Raw genomic sequence first — 25,183 nt, forward strand, 5'->3', positions numbered from 1 at the left:
TGGACCCGGTCTTCCACGAGCCCTGATTCATTTATGTAGAAACAACAGTCTTCCTTTAGAAACATACACGTTCCCCCTTTTTCAGCAGTGAGTAGGTCTAAGGCCCTCCGGTTCTGCAAGGTTACCTGTGCTAGGGACGTGAGCTGCCGCTGGAGGGAGGCAAGGGACTCGGCTGACTCCTTCATAGCAATGGCAAATTGTTGGTACAGCTTGTTACTTTCTATAAGGGTGTGACCTAGGGCTCCCCCAGCCAGTCCGGCCGCCATGAAGGATGCGGTGAGGGAGATTCCTGCAATGAGGGGGAGAAATATGGCTCATGCAGGTCTCGGTCTAGGGTCTGGGTGAATAACAGCACTAGTCCAGTTACCGGTATACCCTAGGAACTCGCCGGCAGTAAGCAGAGTTAACCGGGGAACTAATGTGACAGGAAGACACAGTAGGTTGGTAACAGAGGGGCTTCATAGGTTTTTAGATAATGTTCCATTACACCAGAAGAATATGCCTGACGGAGCCTTTAAGGTGATGTTAGGGGGCGTTGCAGTGATGTTGCAGAGGCTGGAATTAGTTCCTGAGAAACAGTAGGGAAACTTTTCTTGACTGGGGTTTAGGTATAGTGGCACATTAGGGATAGGGGCATATGAGAGGTTTCGGTGGTTGTTAGCTTGGGCTGAGGTGGAGGATCCCCATGGCAGGGGGACAGCGGTTAGCGGTGGACACCCTAGAGTGGCACACAGAAAGCAGCCAGACAGGCTGTGAAGTCCTGTAAGGTTGGCAAGTTCTAATCCTTCTTGCAATAATTTTAACCAGGAAAAAGGACGTAAGTCTTGTGTCAGGCAGTTTTCTTGTCACTGGATATTTCCATGGACCAGGGGCCGTACCTGCACTAGACCCCGCCACAGATAGAGGTGACTGTGGAGGCGGAGGAGTAGTATACAGCCCCGTGTTGAGGCGTGGTCCAGCGGGAGTTCCAGGGGTCTCTAACTATCCATGTATATGAAAGGTCTCTATCTCGTCTGCGATGGAAGGGCCATCTGGGATCTATCTGTTCTTTTCCACCCCACCATTGGTATTTATGGATGTTACAATAGTTATAAGGGCAGCCGGCACTTTGGTGCCACCAATAGTGTTTACAATTGTATTCAGTCTGATCATACTCGAAGCATATTATTGGTGCCACTGGTTTGGCTACTGGGAAATCGGTAAAATTTAGTAAAATTGGGCTATTGCACCCTGAGGAGGGGCAATCTGCACTGGTCACTAATTTCCCGGGCTTATGAGGTTGCCCAGGGTGGGTTTGGTTTTCATAAAGCCAGAATCTCCAGACAAAGGGATTAGGAGCTGGCTTTATGTTTTCCCCAGCAGCCACTAGGGCGACTAATGTTAGAGTTAGACTACCTAACTGCATGTTTGCAGTGAGCTATGCTGCCGGCGCAGGGTGAGTTTTAAGGGGTTGTTCTTAGCTCTGTCCACAGTCCACGTGTCCGGTGCTTCAGCCACCACTGTGATTGGCCCCAGAAGGTCGGAGGTTGGGTCCACTGGCTTGACGTGGGTGTAGTGGATCCGCGACGCAATGCCTTCTACCTTCAGGGCGGTGGGTGTGGTCAGGAGTACTTGGAGTGGTCCTTTCCACCTGGGCTCTAGGGTCTCTTGTCGGTGTCGCTTAACCAGGACCCAGTCTCCCGGCTGGTACGGATGGGGTGTTGGTGGGGGACTGGTCTCATATAGCTCTTTCAGCTTGGGCCAGATTTCTTGGTGAATTTTCTGTAAGGCTTGTAAGGAAAATAAGAATTCAGAGACATTTTCTGTTTCAGACTTAAGCAGGTCATCTTTTAAGCTAGGAACCAGGGGTGGAGGTCTGCCATACATGATTTCGTAAGGGGTAAGGCCCAGTTTGTAAGGGTCATTACGGGCCCGGAACAGAGCATAGGGGAGAAGGACTACCCAATTAGTGCCAGTCTCTATAGTCAATTTAGTTAAGGTCTCTTTTAAGGTCCGATTCATCCTTTCTACCTGTCCTGAACTCTGGGGCCTGTAAGCGCAATGTAGTTTCCAATTTGCCCCAAGGATGGAAGCCAAGTCCTGACTTACCTTAGCGATGAAAGCGGGCCCATTATCTGACCCTATCTGGATGGGGAAGCCATACCTGGGAAGGATATCTTCCAGAATTTTCTTTGCTACGACCTGAGCAGTTTCTCTTTTGGTTGGGAATGCTTCAGTCCACCCCGAAAAAGTATCTACAAAGACAAGTAAGTACCGGTACCCGTACTTTCCTGGCTTTATTTTGGTAAAATCTACTTCCCAGTAGATACCGGGCCTGGTTCCCCTGAGCCTTGTTCCTGCTGCAGCTTGAGATTGGGGGTATGCATTGTTAAGCTGGCAGACTTTGCAACTTGTCACGATACTGCTGGCCGTCTCAGCTATATGTCTGATTTTGAGCTTGGAGCGTCTGATCAGGTCTATCATCTGCCGGGCCCCCAGGTGGGTGGTTTGGTGGATGTGTTCTAACACCTGTTGTCCTAGTTTTTCTGGTAGGATGGTTTGGTCATTAGTGTCAGTCCACCACCCATTCTGGATTTGTTTCAGGGGAAGTTTGTCAATCCACTGGAGATCTTGTTCTGAATATTCAGGGAAATATGGCAAGTCCCGGGGGCCCAGGTCAGGGAGCTGGAGTGCAAGGAGTTGGCTGGGAGCCTTCGCCACATTCCTTGCAGTTTGGTCTGCCAGAAAGTTGCCTTGAGCAGTTGGAGTAGTTAGTTTCTGATGCCCTGGGCAATGTACAATGGCTAACTTTTCTGGCCTCCATAGGGCTGTTAGCAGGGCTAGGATCTCTTGCTTGTTTTTTATCTCTTTTCCTTCAGCCGTCAGTAACCCTCACTCCCTGTAAATGGCCCCATGTATATGCGCCATTGCAAAAGCATATCGGCTGTCTGTATATACTGTCAGCTTTTTCCCTGCCCCTAAGGTAAGAGCTTGGGTGAGCGCTATCAGTTCAGCCTCTGGGCCGATGTCCCCGGGGGCAGGGGTTCCGCCCAGATTACCTCAGTCTCTGAAGTTACTGCCGCTCCAGCGTACCTCTGGCCTTGATGCATGAAGCTGCTCCCATCAGTGAACCAGACGAGGTCGGCGTCAGGAAGTGGGCGGTCTTGCAGGTCTTCTGGAACTCCGTGCACCTGAGCTAGTATCTTGGTGTAGTCATGGAGTGGGGCATCCAGGTCCGGGTTGGGCAGCAGCGAGGCAGGGTTTAAGGTCATTGGGGGCATGAAAATTATCCTGAGAGGATTTAGTAGTAGTCCTTGGTAGTGGGTGAGCCAGGTGTTACTCATCCATCGATTAGGTGGCTGTTTGAGTACACCTTCGACGGCATGTGGAGTAACGACCCACAATTCTTGCCCCATGACAAGTTTATCAGCATCTTGCACCATCAGAGCTGTGGCCGCAATCATTCGGAGACAAGGGGGCCACCCGGCAGCTACTGGGTCTAACTTCTTTGACAGGTAGGCAACTGGCCTCCGCCAGGGGCCTAAGTTCTGAGTTATTACTGCCTTGGCGACACCCTTATTCTCATCCACGTATAAGTGGAAGGGCTTGGTAACATCAGGTAGTCCTAGTGCAGGCGCAGAGAGTAGGGCGGTTTTAATCTGTTGGAAGGCCAACTCGGCTTCGTCTGTCCAATTAAATGGCTGTTGCCCCCGTGTTGCCTGATACAAGGGTTTAGCCAGTTCTGCGAACCCAGGCATCCATAGTCTGCAAAATCCTGCCGACCTCAGGAACTCTCTCACTTGTCGGGTGGATTGTGGCCTGGGGATCTGCAGAACAGTTTGCTTCCGGGCATCTGTTAGCCAGCGCCCTCCCTTAAGCAGGTACCCTAGATATGTTACCTCTGGCTTACAGATTTGAGCTTTCTTTGCCGAGGCTCAGTAGCCTAGATTCCCCAGAGCTTGTAAGAGACCCTTGGTCCCTTGGATGCAAGCTTCTTGGGTCTCAGCAGCAATTAGGAGGTCATCAACATACTGCAGTAAAATTATTTCAGGGTGTTTACTTCGGTACTCACCCAGGTCTTCATGGAGGGCCTCATCGAACAGGGTAGGAGAGTTATTGAATCCCTGCGGCCGCCTGGTCCGTGTCAGTTGGCCACTTATGCCCCTATCAGGGTCATTCCACTCGAAGGCGAAGAGCTTTTGGCTCTGAGGGGCTAAAGGCAAACTGAATAAAGCATCTTTCAAGTCTAAAACAGTGTACCATTGATGTTTAGGGTTTAAGGTACTTAGGAGGGTATACGGGTTAGGTACAGTTGGATGTATGTCCACAACCCTCTTGTTGATTTCTCTTAAGTCTTGTACAGGTCTGTATTCTCCACTATTAGGTTTTCGTACCAGCAACAATGGAGTATTCCAGGGTGAGTGACATGGGCGAAGGACCCCTTGGTCAAGGAGCCGGCGGATATGCGGGGCAATCCCTTTCTTGGCCTCTAGGGGCATCGGGTATTGGCATACCCGCACGGGGTCTGTCCCAGGCTTTAGTTCAATAAATAAGGCAGGACGGTGTTTTGCTAGACCTAAGCCCCCCGTCTCTGCCCACGCTTCTGGATATTGCTGGAGCCAGGTTGCTATGTCCTGGTCAGGGGCTGCTTTCTCCTGGTGGAGCCGGTACTCATCTTCTAGGTTTATAGTCAGGACGGACACGGGTCGATTGTGGGAGTTGGTCACTACGGGCCCCTCAGGGAGGAAATGGATCTGTGCTCCCATTTTAGTTAGCAGGTCTCTCCCCAATAGGGGACAGGGGCTCTCAGGGATGACCAGTAAAGAATGGGTTACATTCTTGACTCCGAGGTTTACTGTTCTTTGTGTTGTCCATGGGTATTTCTTAACTCCTGTGGCCCCTTGTACCCACGAGGATTTGGAGGATAATTTCCCATTAGTTTTAACTAAGACTGAGTGCTGTGCTCCTGTATCGACCAAGAACTGGACTGGGGACCCCTCCACTTGCAAAGTTACCCTAGGTTCGGGGAGGGGGTCCGAACCCCGTCTTCCTTAGTCTTCGTCTTGAGTGACTAGTATGGGTGTAGACCTAGGGGGTCCAGGTCCCTGTCCTCGTGGTTTCTTTTTGGGGCAGTCTCTTACCCAGTGGCCAGCCTCCTTACAATAGGCACATTGGTCTTTGCTCAGATTATCATGCCGGGGGGGCCGCCTAGGTTGGGTGTACTCTGGCTGTAGATGCTCTTTCTGTACCACTGCTGCCAGGACCTTGGTCATTTTTTCAGTGGCCTTAAATTGCTTTTCCTCTGGAGTATCTCTGTTATTGTAAACCCGCTGGGCTATCTGAAGGAGGTCCTGAATCCGCTTCCCCTCCAAGTCTTCTAATTTCTGGAGTTTTCTCTTAATATCTGGGGCTGCCTGATTTACGAAAGACATTACAACAGCTGCCTGACTTCCTGGAGCCTCTGGATCTATGGGGGTGTACTGTCTAAAAGCTTCCATTAATCTTTCTAAGTAGGTAGCTGGGCTCTCTGTCTTCCCCTGCAGAATAGAATATACTTTAGCCAAATTAGTGGGCTTGCGAGCAGCTGCCCGGAGACCTGCCATTAGAGTCTGGCGATAAAGGTGTAGCTGTCCCCTACCTTCTGCCGTATTGTAGTCCCACGCCAGCCTGGCCAGAGGAAAGGTTGCATTTATGAGGTCGGGGTTGGCAGTCGGTTGACCGTCGTCCCCCGGGACCAGCTTTCTAGCTTCTATCTGTATTCTCTCTCGCTCCTCCGTGGTGAACAAGATTCTGAGGAGCTGCTGACAATCATCCCAAGTGGGCTGGTGGGTGAACATGACACTATCCAGTAAAGCCAGTAAATCTTTGGGGTTGTCTGAAAACCGAGCACTCTGAGTCTTCCAGTTATACAGATCACTGGTGGAGAATGGCCAGTACTGGAGCCTTGGGATTCCTGTGTCATCTGGGGGTCCTATTTCCCGAAGGGGTAAAGCCACCGTGGAGTCAGGTGGCTGAGGGGGGCTAGTCCGCGAAGTGTGCCCTTGCGTCCGCCCTGCCGGCCCTTCAAAGTTACTTTCACTTTCAGCGCGCCTGTGTGTGCCAGCCGCCTCCCATCCGCCTGCTCCCTCCCGCAGCTCAGCCAGTGGGGCTGGAGCCTGGGGCCCGGAGGGGTACAGAGGGGGTTCTGTGAACAGTGGGTCACCGCTGTCAGGTAGAACAGGATGGGGGGGGCAGTTGGCTGCTTGGATTTTAGTGGTCGAGCAACCAGTGCCTTACAGGGTTCAGAGGCTAATTGGAAAGGGGACAGCCAAGGAGGTGGGTTCTCAACAAGGTCCTGCCATATGAGGATATATGGGATTTGATCTAAGTGGCCCACACGCCCAGGTAGGAAAATCTTGGACTTTACTCTAGTGATGACAGCAAGTCGGAAGGTCCCTTCGGGTAGCCACCCCACATCAAAGGCAGGCCATTCGGAGTGACACGGAGTAATTAGCTTTCCTTTCCTGATTTCTATACCAAGATCATGGCCCCTCGCTCTAACTTCTTTGAAATTACTCGTAAGGAGAGATAGGGGAGTGCTCTGGGTATTACCCATCCTGTAATAATTTGTAGTCTCTTCCTATAAAGGAATGTGGGTTTGAATCCCTGTAAAGGAAATCTGATTTGACTTCTTAATGATATCTAATCGCAGGCGCACTTTGGCAGCCTTGGTCAGAGTTAGCTGCCTAGATCGTAGTCGCGCTGAGGCAGCCCAGATCAGAGGCAGCTGCTGCCCGCCAAACCGGGGCAGTTCAGATCGCAAGCGTGCACCGGAAGCCCGGGTCAGAGTTAGCTGCCTGGGTCGTGGTCGCGCTGAGGCAGCCCACATCAGAGGCAGCTGCTGCCCGCCAAAACCGGGGCAGCTCAGATCAGAGACAGCTGCTGCCCGCCAAACCGGGGCAGCTCAGATCAGAGACAGCTGCTGTCTGCCAAGCCAGAGCAGCTCAGATCAGAGATAGCTGCTGCCCGCCAAGCCGGGGCAGCTCAGACCGCAATATAGATCAGATGAGAGCCAGGGGACATCTCCCACCGGTCTCCACTGGCTGTCCTATAGAGCGTCTGCCAGGACTGTGCCAGCTCCAGTTTCAGACCTCGCGAGTCACAGATTCGGATTCAGAACAGACAACAGACACAGACAGACAAACGGAGACGAGCCAGCTCACCTATCAGTAGATCAATCCTAGCAGATCCGTTGACCAGGGGTCTGGTGGGCTTGGGAAATCCCGGACGGGCCCCCAGATGTTATGCCGAGACCATTAGTTCCCCAAAGAAGACCACCAGAGTCCAGAGTCAAAGCCAAGCGGCAAGGATCTTTACTACAAGTTCGAACCTGGTCCCTCCATTCCACAGCATACAAGAGGGCCCTGAACAATGCGAGTGTTTGCTTTTTATAGCCTGAGAGTTACAGGGGAACAAAGGAATTCTTTTGGTTCCCGCTTTTTCAGTAAAACTTTGAACGGCTGTCCCCTTATCGGAGACTTTCCTGGTGGTGTTCGTACTGGGCTCAGGAAGTTAGAGAGATATATGGCGATATGTGGTGAGATGGGAAGATGGGATGTGTTTGTACTGGGCTCAGGAAGTTTGAGAGATATATGGCGATATGTGGTGAGATGGGAAGATGGGATGTGTTTGTACTGGGCTTGTTTGTTTTGAGCCCGGGGCTGAGGAATGTGCCTGGCTCCTTTCAACATCACAGCAGGTCTTGAGTTCCAGGCGCTTAACCCCTTCTTTTGTAGGAACCCTTGTAGGTGGTAACAGTGATATGGTGATGGAAGGGTAAATTTGGTCATGGTTTGGAGGAAAGAAAAACCTGAATCAGGAAAGCCAATACAACGGTATTATAGGTGACCCGTGAGAACATTGTTAGGGTGAGAATGACAAGTTTAGGCATTAAAAATGCCAATGAGACGGGGTGTGGTGGCTCACTCCTGTAATCCCAGCACTTTGGGAGGCCAAGGTGGGCAGATCACAAGGTCAGGAGTTCAAGACCAGCCTGGCCAACATAGTGAAACCCCATCTCTACTAAAAATACAAATATTAGTTGGGGCGGGTGTCTGTAATCCCAGTTATTCAGGAGGCTGAGGCAGGAGAATTGCTTGAACCCAAGAGGCGGAGGTTGCAGTGAGCCAAAATTGCACCATTGCACTCCAGCCTGGGCAACAAGAGCAAAACTCTGTCTCAGGAAAAAAAAAAAAATTGCCATTGAGGCCTGGTGTGGTGGTTCACATCTGTAATCCCAACACTTCAGGAGGCTGAGGTGAGAGGATGGCCAGGAGTTCAAGACCAGCCTTCATTTTTATTTAACTAGTGTATTCTCATTTTACTAGTATATTAATTGTTTTTCAGGACAGACTATGTTTCTTAATGTACCTGTTGTACTTTCTGTACAACTGTGTTATTCTACTCAACGTCAGAAGATGTGAATTTTTTTCACAGGGAATAATAGCCATGGGAAGTAATATCTTTATATCTTTAGAACTTGTCTCCTGCCTCTGCTATTAGCTTATTCTATTGTTTGTTCATGTGTCTCTCTATACCATTAGATGATGAACTCCTTGGAGACACCAAGAATGATATTTTATTCACCTCTGTGTTTTCAGAAGACTGCACAGTGCCTGCCCATAAGAGCGCTCAAATATTGTTGGAATAAATTAACAAAAGAATAAGCACTACCAAGAACTGTCTTTAAGAAAACACACACCATATTTGTGTGGCTGCAAAAGCAATCAGTAAATTTTTAAATGCTTTATTTAAATTATGGAACCTTAGGAATTGGTAGGATAATTTCAAATTCCCCTCTTGAAGCAAAATCACACTTATAAGAAATGAAATCAATGTTTGGTTCACCTGTTTTAAATAATGAAAAGGTACCAAACACAAATATAAAATAAAAATTAAATTTGTAAAGCCAAAGTATGTGTGTAAAGATATATATCCACGTGTACATGTCAACAATTTAAAATTTTTTATGTGTTTGGAAGGCTTTTTCAAAATCAGACCTAGAAAGAGGGCCAACTTAAAGGTATTTTTGAGAGTTTACTTTGGTGTCACTCAGACAGTGTAGTATAGATGCAAGAGCTTGAGTTGGAGTGAGGAAATCAGTTCTTCCTATTGTTGACTTCTTCTCTGACCTTATATATCTGCAGCATAATTCAATCATATTTTCAAATATTTATTCAAAACATTGCCCAAAGCATGTGTTCGATGATTCATTTAATCTTCTAGCATCTCAGTTTTCTAATCTGTGCAAAGGGAATACTAATACCTTTCTAACTCATCCCAAAAAACCATTTTGGAATGATGAAGGGGTGGGTTGCCCCTCCACACCTGTGGGTGTTTCGCGTTAGGTGGAAAGAGAGACTTGGAAAAGAAAAAGACACAGAGACAAAGTATAGAGAAAGAAATAAGGGGGCCCAGGGGACCAGCGTTCAGCATACGGAGGATCCCACCAGCCTCTGAGTTCCCTTAGTATTTATTGATCATTCTTGGGTGTTTCTCAGAGAGGGGGATGTGGCAGGGTCATAGGATAATAATGGAGAGAAGGTCAGCAGATAAACACGTGAACAAAGGTCTCTGTATCATAGACAAGGTAAAGAATTAAGTGCTGTGCTTTAGATATGCATACACATAAACATCTCAATGCCATACAGAGCAGCATTGTTGCCCGCATGTCCCACCTCCAGCCCTAAGGCGGTTTTCCCCTTTCTCAGTAGATGGAACATACAATTGGGTTTTATACTGAGACATTCCATTGCCCAGGGACGGGCAGGAGACAGATGCCTTCCTCTTGTCTCAACTGCAAAGAGGCATGCCTTCCTCTTATACTAATCCTCCTCAGCACAGACCCTTTATGGGTGTCGGGCTGGGGGACGGTCAGGTCTTTCCCTTCCCACGAGGCCATATTTCAGACTATCACATGGGGAGAAACCTTGGACAATACCTGGCTTTCCTAGGCAGAGGTCCCTGTGGCCTTCCGCAGTGTTTGTGTCCCTGGGTAGTTGAGATTAGGGAGTGGTGATGACTCTAAAGGAGCATGCTGCCTTCAAGTATCTGTTTAACAAAGCACATCCTGCACAGCCCTTAATCCATTTAACCCTGAGTTGACACATCATGTGTTTCAGAGAGCATGGGGTTGGGGTAAGGTTACAGATTAACAGCATCTCAAGGCAGAAGAATTTTTCTTAATACAGAACAAAATGGAGTCTCCTGTGTCTACTTCTTTCTATGCAGACGCAGTAACCATCTGATCTCTCTTTCTTTTCCCCACATTTCCCCCTTTTCTTTTCAACAAAACAGCCATCGTCATCATGGCCCATTCTCAATGGTCGCTGTCTCTTCAGAGCTGTTGGGTACACCTGCAGACTAACAACAGACAAAACAGGCACACAAGGATTAATATGAAATTTATAATCATAGTACTTCCGATGGTCTTAACCCAAGTGACAGGGTTAAGATTTGCGAGGCCATCAGCAACTCCTGCGATTGCCTCAGTTCCTGGCACCAAATTTAAATGGGCTTTTGATGTTTCAAAAATTTGTTCTTTTAATTTGGAAATGTCTAAAGTGAGATTATCTTCTCTTCCCTGTAGATGGCGTCTAACCACGTCCCAGTGATACTCAGACTCATTATAAATTTGGGGTGTAATACAAAAATCTGACATATTCCAGTCACATTGTAACTGGAAATGATATTCTAAGCTCATGAGCCTGTCTCCCATCCAAATGACAGTTTGTCTAAGATCATTAATTTGATTTGCCAATTTTTGATCAATTCCAGATTGCGAATTCCACAATCTCGTAGAATTCTTTTGCCAATCATTAACAAAGTTTACTGACTGAACAGAAGAGTGCAACGCAACTCCTGCTATAGCAGCCATAGCTGTGACTGCAATTAATCCCATAATCACTGTAATTAAAGTAAAAATGAATCTTTTGGATCTATTTAAAATGCCTTTTAATACTTCAGTCAAAATATGGATGGATGGCGAGGCCTCCCACAGTCGGTCCATGGACACAGGGATCCACATGCCTTCTCTTGCTCTCACCAGCAGAATACAGTGCTGCCAAATAAAAGTTGAATCAATGCAAGTAAACAATCTGCAATTTTCACAGGTTATAGTTTGGGAGTCTGGTTTAATAACTATATTTCCTACAACTAGCATATAAGGGGTCTTTACACAACTTTGTAAGGGAACCTTTAGACTGGAATTTAGGTCGATAGTATAAAATGGCTTATGATCCCTTGTTTCTAAAGTTTGATTTCCAGACCAAATTCTAATGTGGTATGAGGCTACAGTAAGCCTCCATAATTCTTGATGTTCAGGACCAGAAACAGGACTTCTTATTTTTGGTCTTGGGGTAGAGATTCCTTTTTCTCCCCATTCCCAAGGGTAGAAAGACTGTAATTTTTTATGCTTATGTTTGTCTAAACTTTCTGTTAAGTCGCTATCAACAGCTGGACTCACTTGTGCACTGGGACACGACTGAGTTTGCCCTGTGCAATCATGGTAGAATTGACCTCGAGGTGCCCAATCTATAACAGTTCCAAATTCATTGTTTTGTAATATCACCACACTATTGGCCACACATTCTTCCCAAACTAAAACTTCTGTATTTTTTGATCCTTTGGGAATTTCCTTGGGGCAATCCCTTTAGGTCTAAACTTTAATGATCTTTGATAAGAAAAGTCTTGTAAATAATTTACCCGTGGCCTGAGTGACATCCCGCTTACCATGTAAGAAGTGAATCTACTGATGGGACTGAGAGTAGGTACTTCTACCAACCAATTTTGGACTGCAAGCATTAAGCATCCTGGTGCTCTCCCTAGGCAAATAGGAGGATAACGATACCCAGTGGAAATATTTATCATCATCCCTTCTTCCTCAGGTTTGGCAGGGCAGCGATCATCTGTGGGGCCAGGTACCCATACACTATCATTAACATATACTTCTATAGGATTATCCATCCATGTGACTGCCTGAATTAAGGGCGGGAAAGACACATAGGCCCAGTAGGTATAATTAGCTGCAGCTGCTCCTGCAGTCATAGGGAGACTTACCACCGTTGATACAATCATCAATGCTGCAAGCAGCATACTCTCTGGAGTTTGTGTCATCTTTGTGTTCTCTAGACATTTTGTAGCTAACTGCGTCAGCTTCTTTAGTTGTGCCCAAGTCAGCGGCTCTGCCTTCTTGGTGGATGGCAACTTCATCTGTTCTTCTGACATCATCATTTTGTTCATCTTGTGAGTTGACAGTGCTCGATTGCGGTGTCTCCGTCTCCGCGGAGGTGCTTTTCTTTGCATCTCCGATGGGTTCATTGTAGAACTTCAAATGTCTAGTGGGTATCCAAACAGGAAGCTGATTTTCTCCTGGTGAAACACAAGCAAAACCTCTCCCCCACGTTATCACCTTCCCTATTTCCCATGTCTTATTTTTATTATCTTTCCACCAAATCAATTTTCCTTCATGTGGGCTGTTCTTTTTACCAGTAAGATGTTGTTCTGCAGAAGTAGTAGTCTGATTTCTATAAATGTTTAAAAAATTTAAAGTATAGAGTGCTAGATTAAGTTGCATCTGAGGAGTGGTACACTCTTTACTGTCTCCCCCTTCTTTTTGTTTAACTAATTGAGTTTTGAGTGTTCTATTAGTTCTTTCAACTATGGCCTATCCTTGGGAATTATAGGGAATTCCTGTTGTATGTGAAATTTTCCACCGATTTAAGAATCTTTGGAAAGCTTTACTACAATATCCTGGTCCATTGTCAGTTTTGATTTTTTCTGGAACTCCCATTACAGCAAAACAAGATAATAAATGTTTTTTAACATGGGAAGTACTTTCTCCTGTTTGGCAAGTTGCCCATATGAAATGTGAATAAGTATCAACTGTTACATGAACATACGACAATCTTCCAAATGAAGGTACATGCGTGACATCCATTTGCCATAATGCATTAGGACGCAGACCTCTGGGATTAACTCCTGCCTCTTGAGTGGGCAGATGTAAGACTTGACACTGGGTGCAATGTTGTACAATATCTTTTGCCTGTTTCCATGTGACATCAAATTTGTTTTTTAATCCTGCTGCATTTACATGAGTCAAAGCATGAAGTTCTCGTGCTTTTATGAATGCAGATGATACCAGTAAGTCAGTTTGTTCATTTGCTTTAGTCAAAGGCCCTGGTAAATTAGTGTGTGCTCGAATATGAGTAATATAAAATGGGAAATTTCTTTTTCTTACAGTTTGTTGCAATAAATTGAATAGCTGGTTTAACTGATCATCCATGCTATATTTGATTAGAGCTGTCTCAACATCCCTTGTAGCCTGTACTACATATGCAGAATCTGATACAATATTGATAGGTTGATCAAAATCTTGTAACACTGTAATGACTGCAACCAGCTCTGCTCTTTGAGCCAATTGATATGGAGTTTTGATTACTCGTTCTTTTGGCCCTGTGTAAGCCACTTTTCCATTGCTGGAACCATCAGTAAATACTGTTAGAGCATTTTCTAAAGGTTCCCGTCTGGTAATTTTAGGTAGAATCCAAGTAGTCAGTTTTAAAAACTGGAAGATTTTTGTTTTCAGGTAATGATTATCAATAATTCCCACAAAATTGGCAAGACCAATCTGCCATGCACCAGAATTGATAAAGGCTTGTCTAATTTGTTCCTTGGTTAAAGGGACAACTATTTTGTCTGGGTCATTTCCACATAATTTTATTATTCGTAATCTTGTCTGACCAATTAATGTGGCTATTTGATCCAAGTACAATGTAAAAGTCTTAACTGTACTGTGAGGAAGGAATGACCACTACACAAGATCAGTATTTTGAATAATGATGCCTGTTGGAGAATTTGCAGTAGCAAAAATCAAAAGTTGGAGTGGTGCTAAGGGATCTGTTCTATTTATTTGTGCTGACTGAATTTTTTCTTCCACTAATTTAATTTCTTTTGTTGCCTCTGGGATTAACATTCTCTTACTATTTAAGTCTGAGTCTCCTCTTAAGATAGAGAACAAATTTGACATGGCATAAGTAGGAATGCCTAGAGTTGGCCGAATCCAATTAATATCTCCCAGCAATTTTTGAAAATCATTTAGTGTTTTTAATGTGTCTTTTCTTATTTCTATTTTTTGTGGCTTAATTTTTCTATTCTCTATCTGCATCCCTAAATAATGAAAAGGAGTAGAGGTTTGGATCTTATCAGATGCTATTGCCAGTCCTGCGTTGGCAACCTCTGCTTGCAGAAATGTATAAGTCAATTAATTTATCTCTTGTTTCTGCAGCACACAAAATATCATCAATATAATGAATAACAGTCTGAAAACTTGTCTCTAACTGGTTAAAGAGCACGACCTACAAAAGTCTGACAAATAGTTGGACTATTAAGCATTCCCTGAGGTAACACTTTCCACTGAAACCTGGTGGCTGGTTCTTTATTATTTATGGCTGGTATAGTAAAGGCAAATTTTTCGCAATCCTGCTCCGCCAGAGGGATGGTAAAAAAGCAATCCTTTAGATCAATTATAATTAAAGGCCAGTCTTTGGGATCATGGCCAGAGAGGGCAACCAGGGTTGGAGAGGCCTCATGGGTTGATATACGGCGTTTACGGCCCTTAAGTCAGTTAACTTACACCATTTGCTGGATTTCTTCTGAATTACAAACACAGGGGAATTCCAAGGCGAGAATGAAGGCTCAATATGTCCCTTTTCGAACTGTTCATTTGCTAATGAATGTAAAGCCTCCAGTTTTTGTTTTGGTAGCGGCCGCTGATTTACCCATACCGGTTTTTCTGTTTTCCAAGTTAATGGTATGGGTTTAGGAGGCTCTACAGTGGCCGCCCCTAAAAAGGATACCCTATTCCTTCTCTTTCTTGATTTATTTTAGTCTTAACTGGAACTTTAATGCCATCTTCATTTTTTCCTAGTCCCTTTCCTGGTATATATCCCATCTTGGTCATGATTTTTTGACTCGTGGGGCTATATAATGGAGCAGGCATAGTGATTTCCACACCCCATTGTTGTAATAAATCTTGACCCCACAGATTAAGAGGAGTTGAAGTAATCATTGGCTGAACAGTACTTTCTTATCTGGCCCTAAACAATGTAAAATCTCAGTACTTTGATACACTTCTGAGGCTGTGCCTACGCCAACAAGTCCCGTAACAGCCGTTTGTTTAGGCCAATTTTTTGGCCACTGATTTAAAGCAATGATAGAGACATCTGCCCCAGTGTCTACTAACCCTTCAAACTGTTTTCCTTGAATAATGGCCTTACACACAGGTCTGTTCTCTGAGATCTGGCTTGCCCAGTATGCAGCCTTTCCTTTAGGATCAGTGCTTCCAAACCCTCCTGTTCTTTTTATCTCACTATTTCCAATCTTAATATAAGGCAGGAGTAATAATTGAAAAATCCTGTCTCCTGAACTGGCACTCCAAGGAATTGAAGAGCTAATAACCAATTGAATTTTGCCTTTATAGTCTGAATCAACCACACCAGTATGAATTTGAACTCCCTTTAGATTTATACTTGATCTTCCCAAGATTAGTCCTACAGTACCCTCAGGCAGCAGGCCATATACCCCTGTGGGGATTTTTTGTGGGGGCTCCCCTGGAAACAGAGAGACTGCTTGTATAGTACATAAATCTACTGCTGCACTGCCACTTGTGGCGGGGGACAATTGTTGTATTGTGGTAACTGGCTTATTCCCTGAGGTACTTGGGACAGTGGGGGTTGTTGTCCCTGAAAACCCTGAGGAACAAAGGGCTGAATTGGGAATGCCCCAGTTTGTTGTGGGGCCTGAGGCTGGCCCCTTTGCTCGTTTCCTGACAATGGTTGCCCATTTCTATCAAATTTAGAATGACATTAACTAGCCCAGTGTTTTCCTTTTTTACATCTTGGACATAAGTCTGGTGGCTCTCTACCTGTTGTTGTAGTCACTTGAATAGTTATATTCTGTTTATTTAAGACTGGGCAATTCTTTTTTAAATGACCAATTTGACCACAATTATAACATTTCCCTCCAAATGTTCTAATTTGTCCTCCTAAAACAACTCCCGCTATTGCTTGAGCCATAAGCTTAGCTTTATGCATAACTCCTCCAATTCCATCACAGGCTTTTACATACTCTGAGATTACATCTGATCCTGTGAAAACCTTTCCTTTTAATGGCTTAATGGCTGATTGACACTCAGGATTGGCGTTTTCGTATGCCATCAACTCCACTATGACCTTACGGGCTTTTTTATCGGCAATTGACTTTTGAGCAACATCTTGGAACCTTGCCACAAAATCAGGGTAGGGCTCTTTTGAACCTTGTCTTACTGTATGAAATGAGGGGCAGGTGGTTCCTGGGTCTTGGTTGAACCTTGTCTTACTGTATGAAATGAGGGGCAGGTGGTTCCTGGGTCTTGGATTTTTTCCCAGGCTCTAAGGCAAATAGCTCTAACTTGCTCAATGGCCTCATTTTGCATTAATGCTTGTTGACTAATAGTGCTCCAATTTTGACCTGTTCCTAATAGTTGATCTGCATCTTTGTTAACTGGAGGATTGGCAGCCCTATTTCTTCAGACCTGTTCTTGTGCCCCATCAATCCGCCAAGTCTTAAATTGTAAAAATTGAGAGGGTGAGAGAGATGATTTTGCCAGAATCTCCCAATCATAAGGAATGAGTCTATGTCCATGAGCAATGGAATCTAATAATGTCCTCATATAAGGGGAGTTGGGTCCATAGTGTTTTACTCCCTCTTTCATATCTTTTAGCATTTTTATCGAAAAAGACTTGTATCTGGCCTCAACTGTGAGAGGCTCTCCCTCTTGGGCTCCTTCTCCAGGTGGTATCGGTTCTAACGTTACTGGGAATTGCCACGCCTCAGTATCTCCTTCCTTTCTTGACTTATCAATAATTTCATGTAATTCACTACCCTGTCTACTAGGTGGTGCCGTAGGATTAAGTCTGCTAGTGGGTGGCTGAGGGTATGGCGCCCTGCCCTGTAGTGCTGGGAGCATTCCTGGATATCCATACTGACTTTCTGGGGGTGGCCGATACTGAAGTTTGGCCGGCGGCCAGTATTGATAAACTACTGGTAGTTGGGTCTTATTTTCTCTAACCTGCGTTTGAGGTTGTAATGTTATGGGCATCTGACCTACTGGAAGAGGACTTGGTCCTCGTGGTTTAGACTTTGATGGCCCCACTAATTCTGGACCTTTTCCTTCTAATTTTAATGTTTCAGGATATATCACCTCCTGTAATTGATTATAGTCAACATTTTGCGTTGACTGAGCCATTACTGGCTCTGCTACATATTCGCAATGTAAACTTTTCATTTCTTTCTGGGATTTTTTCCCTGTCTTTTCTTTACAATCGATTACACAGCTTCCAGGGGCATCAGAAACTGAAACACTATCTTCTTCTCTTTGAAATGGTTCTAAAGCTGCTTTAATAATGGCCCAATCATTCCATACTGTAAGTGGAATGATATTACCCTTCCTACCTGCTTTAGTTCCTTGCCAATTCTTTTCCAGTCTTTTTTTAGATCTAAAGTTCCTTGTTCTGGAAACCATGGGCAAAATTGTTCTATTGTTTGAAATAGCTTGATTAGATTTTTTGTAGATACTCTAACTCCCACTCTTTTTAAAAGAATTTTAATAAAGCTGAGATAAAAGGCGTATTTATTTTTAGTTTTCCTTTAATTTGCCCCGTTGTCACCATAGCTTCGTCCGAGCGCACTGTAAGGCTGACTGTAGACGTACTCGGGATCTCTCGTCGACTTGTCCTCAATGACCATCCTCGAGCGTACCTTCACCCTAGAGAAAAGCCCCCACGTTGGGCACCAGATGAAGGGGTGGGTTGCCCCTCCACACCTGTGGGTGTTTCTTGTTAGGTAGAACGAGAGACTTGGAAAAGAAAAAGACACAAAGTATAGAGAAAGAAATAAGGGGGCCCAGAGGACCAGCATTCAGCATACGGAGGATCCCACCAGCCTCTGAGTTCCCCTAGTATTTATTGATCATTTTTGGGTGTTTCTCAGAGAGGGGGATGTGGCAGGGTCATAGGATAATAGTGGAGAGGAGGTCAGCAGATAAACAGGTGAACAAAGGTCTCTGCATTATAGACATGTAAAGAATTAAGTGCTGTGCTTTAGATATGCATACATATAAACATCTCAATGCCTTACAGAGCAGTATTGTTGCCCGCATGTCCCACCTCCAGCCCTAAGGCGGTTTTCCCCTATCTCAGTAGATGGAACATACAATTGGGTTTTATACCGAGACATTCCATTGCCCAGGGACAGGCAGGAGACAGATGCCTTCCTCTTGTCTCAACTGCAAAGAGGCATGCCTTCCTCTTATACTAATCCTCCTCAGCACAGACCCTTTACGGGTGTCGAGCTGGGGGACGGTCAGGTTTTTCCCTTCCCATGAGGCCATATTTCAGACTATCACATGGGGAGAAACCTTGGACAATACCTGGCTTTCCTAGGCAGAGGTCCCTGTGGCCTTCCACAGTGTTTGTGTCCCTGGGTAGTTGAGATTAGGGAGTGGTGATGACTCTTAAGGAGCATACTGCCTTCAAGCATCTGTTTAACAAAGCACATCCTGCACAGCCCTTAATCCATTTAACCCTGAGTTGACACATCATGTGTTTCAGAGAGCCTGGGGTTGGGGGTAAGGTTATAGATTAACAGCATCTCAAGGCAGAAGAATTTTTCTTAGTACAGAACAAAATGGAGTCTCCTATGTCTGCTTCTTTCTATACAGACACAGTAACAATCTGATCTCTCTTTCTTTTCCCCACAGAATGACACTGAAAGCATCTCAAAAATAAAATCACTAGTATCTACAGGTAATGCATCAGCATTTTTATTAAGCCCTCTTATTTGAAAGTCACTGCTTTGAACTGGATTGGATGACCCAGTGGCTTGTGTGGGAGTTGGGCTGGAGAAGGTTGATAGTAGGCAAGCTGGTTTTCTCCTGTTGTGATTTTGTTACCTCTGTGGAGTGCTTTTGATTTTTCTTATCAACTGCAGTGACTCAGATGGGTTGACAATCTCTCCAAACAAAAAGTGTACTTTTCCTACCCGTGAGTTTGGCCTGGTCCCAGAAATTCACTCTAGACATGTAGAACTATATGATAAGAGAGTTGGAAAAGAGCTCATCTATCTAGTCCAAAACTGTAATGAAAAACTGTAATGAATTCGTGGGTCATGAAATCTATTTAATGGGTCGTGGCCAACATTTAGAAAATATAGATTAGACCAGAAAAATATCAGAGTTTTGCAATCTTTCATTTCAGCTACATGTGTGTATCACAGTGTGAAATGTTTCTTGCTACGAAACATTTTTGCAAAATACTAATAGTTCTATTCCCATATCTGACAAATGAAAGTAAGGAGCCCAGAAAAATAGTGTTAAGTATTCTATTTAGAGACACTCAGGACATAAATTCAAATGTCAAGACTTCTGGTTTAGTTCTTTTTCCATTTTGGAGACCTGGAATGATACACTAGAAGGAATAGTGAAGGACATAAGTTCAAGTCTGGTGCTTAAAAACTGTATAAAGTGCAAGTTGCTTACTCCATACCCTTCATTATTCTCATTTCTAAAATAAGGTAAATGAAACTGTCATTTCCTTACTAGATTATTGGAAGAACTACCAAATACAGATAAAGCAAAAAAATGTCCAATGAAAAAATCCGCAAACCTGCTGTGTGTGTGGTCTTAATATTACTCTTGTATATTCTTTCCCGTAGACAAAATTTTTTATTTTTTTCATTCTTAATTTCTCCTTTTCTTCTACGCTTTAATGTGTTTCTTTATCTTTGAGCATCATCTTCTGGCAATAAACATTTTTTGGTATTTGCCAGAATGCCATAATTTCCAAAGCATTTTCTCACTTGAAAATATTTAAAAATGCAGAACAGGTTGAGGAAAATCCAATATACCATAAATGGAAAATCCAATATACCATAAATATATGTGTATTTGGGATATTGGATACATACCAAATATACATATATTTATATTTGATATATCGAATTTTAAATATAGTAAATATATGTTATATAAATATACCTATATAACATTTACCTATATAACATATCTGTTAGGTAAATATACCTATAGGTATATTTACTATAGGTACATTTACCTAACAGGTATGTTATATAGGTATACTATTTTATATTTATATAATATATGTCATATACCTGTATTTACATATACATATGTGTTATATAGGTATATTTATGTGTTATATAGGTATATTTATATAAATATACATGTTATATAGGTATATTTACATATACATATATGTATACAGGTGTATTCAACATTTAATATATAAATATACAAAATATACATATGTTATGTAAATATACCTATATAACACATGTTATATAGGTATATTTATACATATGTTATATAGGTAGATTTACATGTTATATAGGTATATTTATATATACATATGTTATTTAGTTATATATACATAACATTTTATATGGGTATATTTACATGTACATATATGTACATGTTATATATACATATGTATTATATATACACATGTTATATATGTATATATAACATGTTATATAACATATGTATACATGTATATGTGTATATGTATACATGTATAGATGTATATGTGTATATGTATACGTATAGATGTATACATTATCTGGGTAGATTTACATAACATATATGCTACATAGGTATATTTATACATATATATGTAAATACCCATATACCCATAACATATATGTTGTATATACCCATATGTCTGTAAATATGCCCATAACATGTGTTATACATATATGTATATATGCTATACATATATATAATATATGTATAGATACATATGTATATATGCATACATAAATATATGTATATGTAAATATACATCTATACATGCATATACATGTATATATGTATATACATATACACATGTATGTATAGATGTATATATACATATATGTACATATAGATGTATACGCATATATATGTATGTATATGTACATATATAATATAGGTATATGCATGTATATATGTCTACATATATGTATACATATGTATATATGTATGTGTAATTTATATATAAATATACATACATTTATATGTCTACATTTATATCAATGTACGTATATTTATACATTTATATATTTATACCAACGTATGTATATTTATATAACTATATAAATATACCTATATGTCATATATATATTTATACCAACGTATGTATATTTATATAACTATATAAATATACCTATATGTCATATAGGTATATTTACATATACCTATTTAACATATTTAAAATAACATATTTAATATATATACACATATTTATATAAATATACATGTATGTTATATGGGTATATTTACATAACATATGTTATATGGGTATATTATATATGTTAACTGGGTAGATTTACATATATGCTATATAGGTATATTTACATCTACATATATGTTAAATATGCATATATGTATATTTACATAAACATATATTTATATGTAAATAATACCCATATACCCATAACATATATGTTATATATACCCATATGTCTGTAAATATGCCCATAACATGTGTTATACATATATGTATATATGCTATAAATATATATGTATATTATATACATGTATATATACATGTGTATATATGCATACATATATATGTATATATGCATATATAAATATATGTATATGTACATATACATATATTTACATGTATATTCATATATACCTGTATGCATATATGCATATGCATACATATACAAATGTATATATGTATATATACATATAGATGTATATGCATATATACATGTCTGTATATGTACATATAAAATAGTTATATGTATGTACATGTCTACATATATATACATATGTGTACATACATATATGTACATGTATATATGCGTATGTACATATACACATATACACATGTATACATATGCATGCATATGCATACATATGCATGTGTATATACACATATGTACGTGTATACATATGTACGTATACATACATATATGCATGTCTATATACACATGTGTACATATGTATATAGACATATATGTACATACCCATATATGTATATACACATATGTACATATCCATATGTATATGTATGTACACACATGCACATATATGTAGACATATATACATGCGTATACCTATATTATATATGTACATACATGTATATATGCATATACATACATCTGTATGTATATATACATTTGTATATGTATACATATATGCATGTATATGTGTACATATGTCTACACATGTAAATATATATATACATATATGTATAACACGTTATGGGCATATTTACAGACATATGGGTATATGTAACATATATATGTTATGGGTATATGGGTATTATTTACATATAAATATATGTATTGTGTAAATATACTATATACATATATGCATATTTAACATATATGTATATGTAAGTATACCTATATAGCATATATGTTATGTAAATCTACCCAGATAACGTATATGTTAATATACCCATATAACATGTGTTATGTAAATATACCCATATAAATATATAAATATGTGTGTATATATTAAATATGTTATATAAATATACCTATGTAACATATACGTATATGTAAATATACCTATGTAACATATAGGTATATTTATATAGATATATACATACATTGGTATAAATATATAAATATGCGTACATTGATATAAACATATAAATGTAGAAATATATAAATGTACGTACATTTATATAAATATATGTATATATAAATATATGTACATTTATATAAATATATGTATATATAAATATATGTATATTTATATAAATATATGTACATTTATATAAATATACGTACATTTATATAACTATATGTATATATAAATGTACTTATATTTATATATAAATATATATTTTTATATTATATATATTTTATATTTATATTTATATTATATTTATCTATTTTATATATATATTTTATATTCTATATATAATATAAAAATATATAAATATATAAAAATATATATAAATAAATATATATAAAAAATATATAAATAAATATAAAAAAATATATAAAAATATATATTCTATATATAATATAAAAATTTATATAAATATATAAATATATGTATATTTATATAAATACATAAATATATTTATATAAATATATAGATGGAATATTTTTTATCTAGTTCAACAATTTCTTATTCAGTTTGTTTTCTAAGTAATTAATATTGATCAAATTGCTTTTGGCAAGATTATTTCTAATCAAATACATCATTATAGTCAACTTGTCATATAGCAATGTCATGTACTCTAAAATCAGTGATTTTCAAAGTCTACACCTGCTCATTTGGTAAATCACCTCACCTCCTGATTCCAGTTATCTTCTTCTTCAGATCACTATGAGACTGGACTGGAACATTACCTTCAGGTGTGTTGCTTCGCCTTTGGAAAATGCCATCTGCCAGATATGGGATCAACCTCTTAAGTCTAACATTAAGTCTAACATAGCAAAGAAGATCCCCCATACCATTTTACTGAAGAAAAACAACAAACAGCAGTTCCTTCCGCCACACTGGGTCTTAGCACGTGCAGAGCTGTGGAGTCCTGTCTGTGCACAGAGACAGGCATTGACAGGTGGAGTCAGCTTCTCCACCACTGACATCTTTCCAAGTCAGTGCTGTGCTATGCCTGCAAATGAGAAAGGGACAGCCTGGATGATGCTATAACTGGCAGTACCAACTCCATGGAAATATTCAGAGGCTTCAGCTGTCATTTTAAAACTGTCCTTCAGGTGGTGCCATTTCAAAGGGAAGGGACCTGCACGACTGCCCAAGGTTCCAGATACCTTAAGAGGTAAGCAGGGATTGGATGCTGGGGTTCCCGTGTTCATTTGCCCCTTTATTCAACTAGTGCTTACTAAGTGCTTAATGCATCCCAAATTATGGAAGGACCTGGGAACATATGTAAGACACTATTCATGCTTTCAAGTTGCTTGTAGTTTAGTCAAGGAGCCAGCTTAGCAACTAAAACCATGCAACCCCAATTTCTAACCACCAGTCAACTCTCCAGTAAGCCTTCTTCATGGTAATGGCCTTTGGGATGGTGGGGCCATAACGTAGGGTTACTTGGGGAAAGCCAGCACGTTGCACACGTCTATCCTTCCCTGTCCCTGAAAGCTCCCAGATCCATCCACGCATCACAAACCTGCTGCTCCATAAGGAAGAGCCTGACATGGGCTTGTGGAGTAAGCAATTGATCAGAACTTCTCCCAGATGCTCTTGCTCTAATTTTATCTGTTTTTCTGCCATTGCCTCTTTCCAAATTCTTGCCCATGTGGTTTTCTCTTGGTAATCCATGTGGCCCTGGTCCGGGGCCTCCATATCTCTTGTGACTTAAGTTTAGCTCACTCTCCCAATTTTCAGAGTTTCTTGTCTTTTTCAGCTTTTGTTGAGATAACAGCAACTTGAGTATCTCCAGACGTTAATACTTCCCAATGGGTACCTGTCTTTGGGCTTTATCTCTACTGTCTCTACTCTACATAATTTTAATTGGGTCTAATTTAGAAATATTTTCCTCTATATTTTTACTTTTTATTTTTTATGGCCTCTTGCTTTTTAAAATTTATGGTTATGGCCTGTTTAAGAACTTCTCTACTTTTTACATATTTTCTCACATTTTCACCTCTTTTACAATTTTGCCTCTATTTCAACTGGAATTTATTTTGGCAAATGATAGGAATCAAGGTGGTAGAGTGCCTATAACTTTTTTTCTTCTGCACAGATTGGCAATTAACTCAGGATCATTTCTGGAATGAGCTATCCTTTCTTCAATGATCTAAAATGCTGCCTTCTTCATTTTCTTATTTCTTTTATACATACGGGTCTTCCAGTTCCGTTTCATAGATTACGGCCCTGTGGCTACAGCAAAGCATAGTAACTTTATCATACATTTTCACATCTGTTAGGGCTATTTTCCCCTCTTTGTGTTTTAGTTAGCACATTTATTTTAGTTAGTCAAGTTTTCCCCCAGAAATATGTTGGGATTTTGAATAGGATTGCACTGAATTTATAGATCGGTTGTAGGCAGGGTTAATACCTTTGTAATATTGGGTTTTTCTTTCTGTAAATGATTCAGAAATTTTAATATGACTACATCACCCCCAGCCATATTAA

General features: G+C 41.0%; 2 protein-coding genes across 2 annotated transcripts; both read right to left on the reverse strand.

Annotated features, from left to right (window-relative positions):
• Positions 1-9,437: 9,437 nt before the first annotated feature.
• LOC129525035 (endogenous retrovirus group K member 25 Env polyprotein) lies at positions 9,438-14,805 on the reverse strand. Its single transcript, XM_055353185.2, has 2 exons — positions 12,076-14,805; positions 9,438-11,077 (listed from the first exon to the last, which is right to left on the reverse strand). The coding sequence occupies exons 1-2, from the start codon at positions 12,334-12,336 to the stop codon at positions 10,355-10,357; spliced, it is 984 nt and encodes a 327-aa protein (XP_055209160.1). The 5' UTR covers positions 12,337-14,805; the 3' UTR covers positions 9,438-10,354.
• Positions 14,806-16,417: 1,612 nt separating this feature from the next.
• LOC129525034 (endogenous retrovirus group K member 24 Gag polyprotein-like) lies at positions 16,418-17,578 on the reverse strand. The gene has a single exon (XM_055353184.2). The coding sequence runs from the start codon at positions 17,576-17,578 to the stop codon at positions 16,583-16,585; it is 996 nt and encodes a 331-aa protein (XP_055209159.2). The 3' UTR covers positions 16,418-16,582.
• Between the last annotated feature and the right edge of the window lie 7,605 nt (positions 17,579-25,183).

Source organism: Gorilla gorilla, chromosome 8 (assembly GCF_029281585.2).
Source record: "Gorilla gorilla gorilla isolate KB3781 chromosome 8, NHGRI_mGorGor1-v2.1_pri, whole genome shotgun sequence".
NCBI lineage: Eukaryota > Metazoa > Chordata > Mammalia > Primates > Hominidae > Gorilla > Gorilla gorilla.

What these genes read in the sequence shown, in the direction of transcription:
- LOC129525034 (XM_055353184.2), bottom strand. Translation starts at nt 17,578, where the DNA reads ATGGTTTCCAGAACAAGGAACTTTAGATCTAAAAAAAGACTGGAAAAG.
- LOC129525035 (XM_055353185.2), bottom strand. Translation starts at nt 12,336, where the DNA reads ATGAACCCATCGGAGATGCAAAGAAAAGCACCTCCGCGGAGACGGAGA. An exon ending in TGATGATTGTATCAACGGTG is followed by an intron (nt 11,078 to 12,075) that starts GTAAGTCTCCCT and finishes TTTATTTGGCAG; the next exon opens with CACTGTATTCTGCTGGTGAG.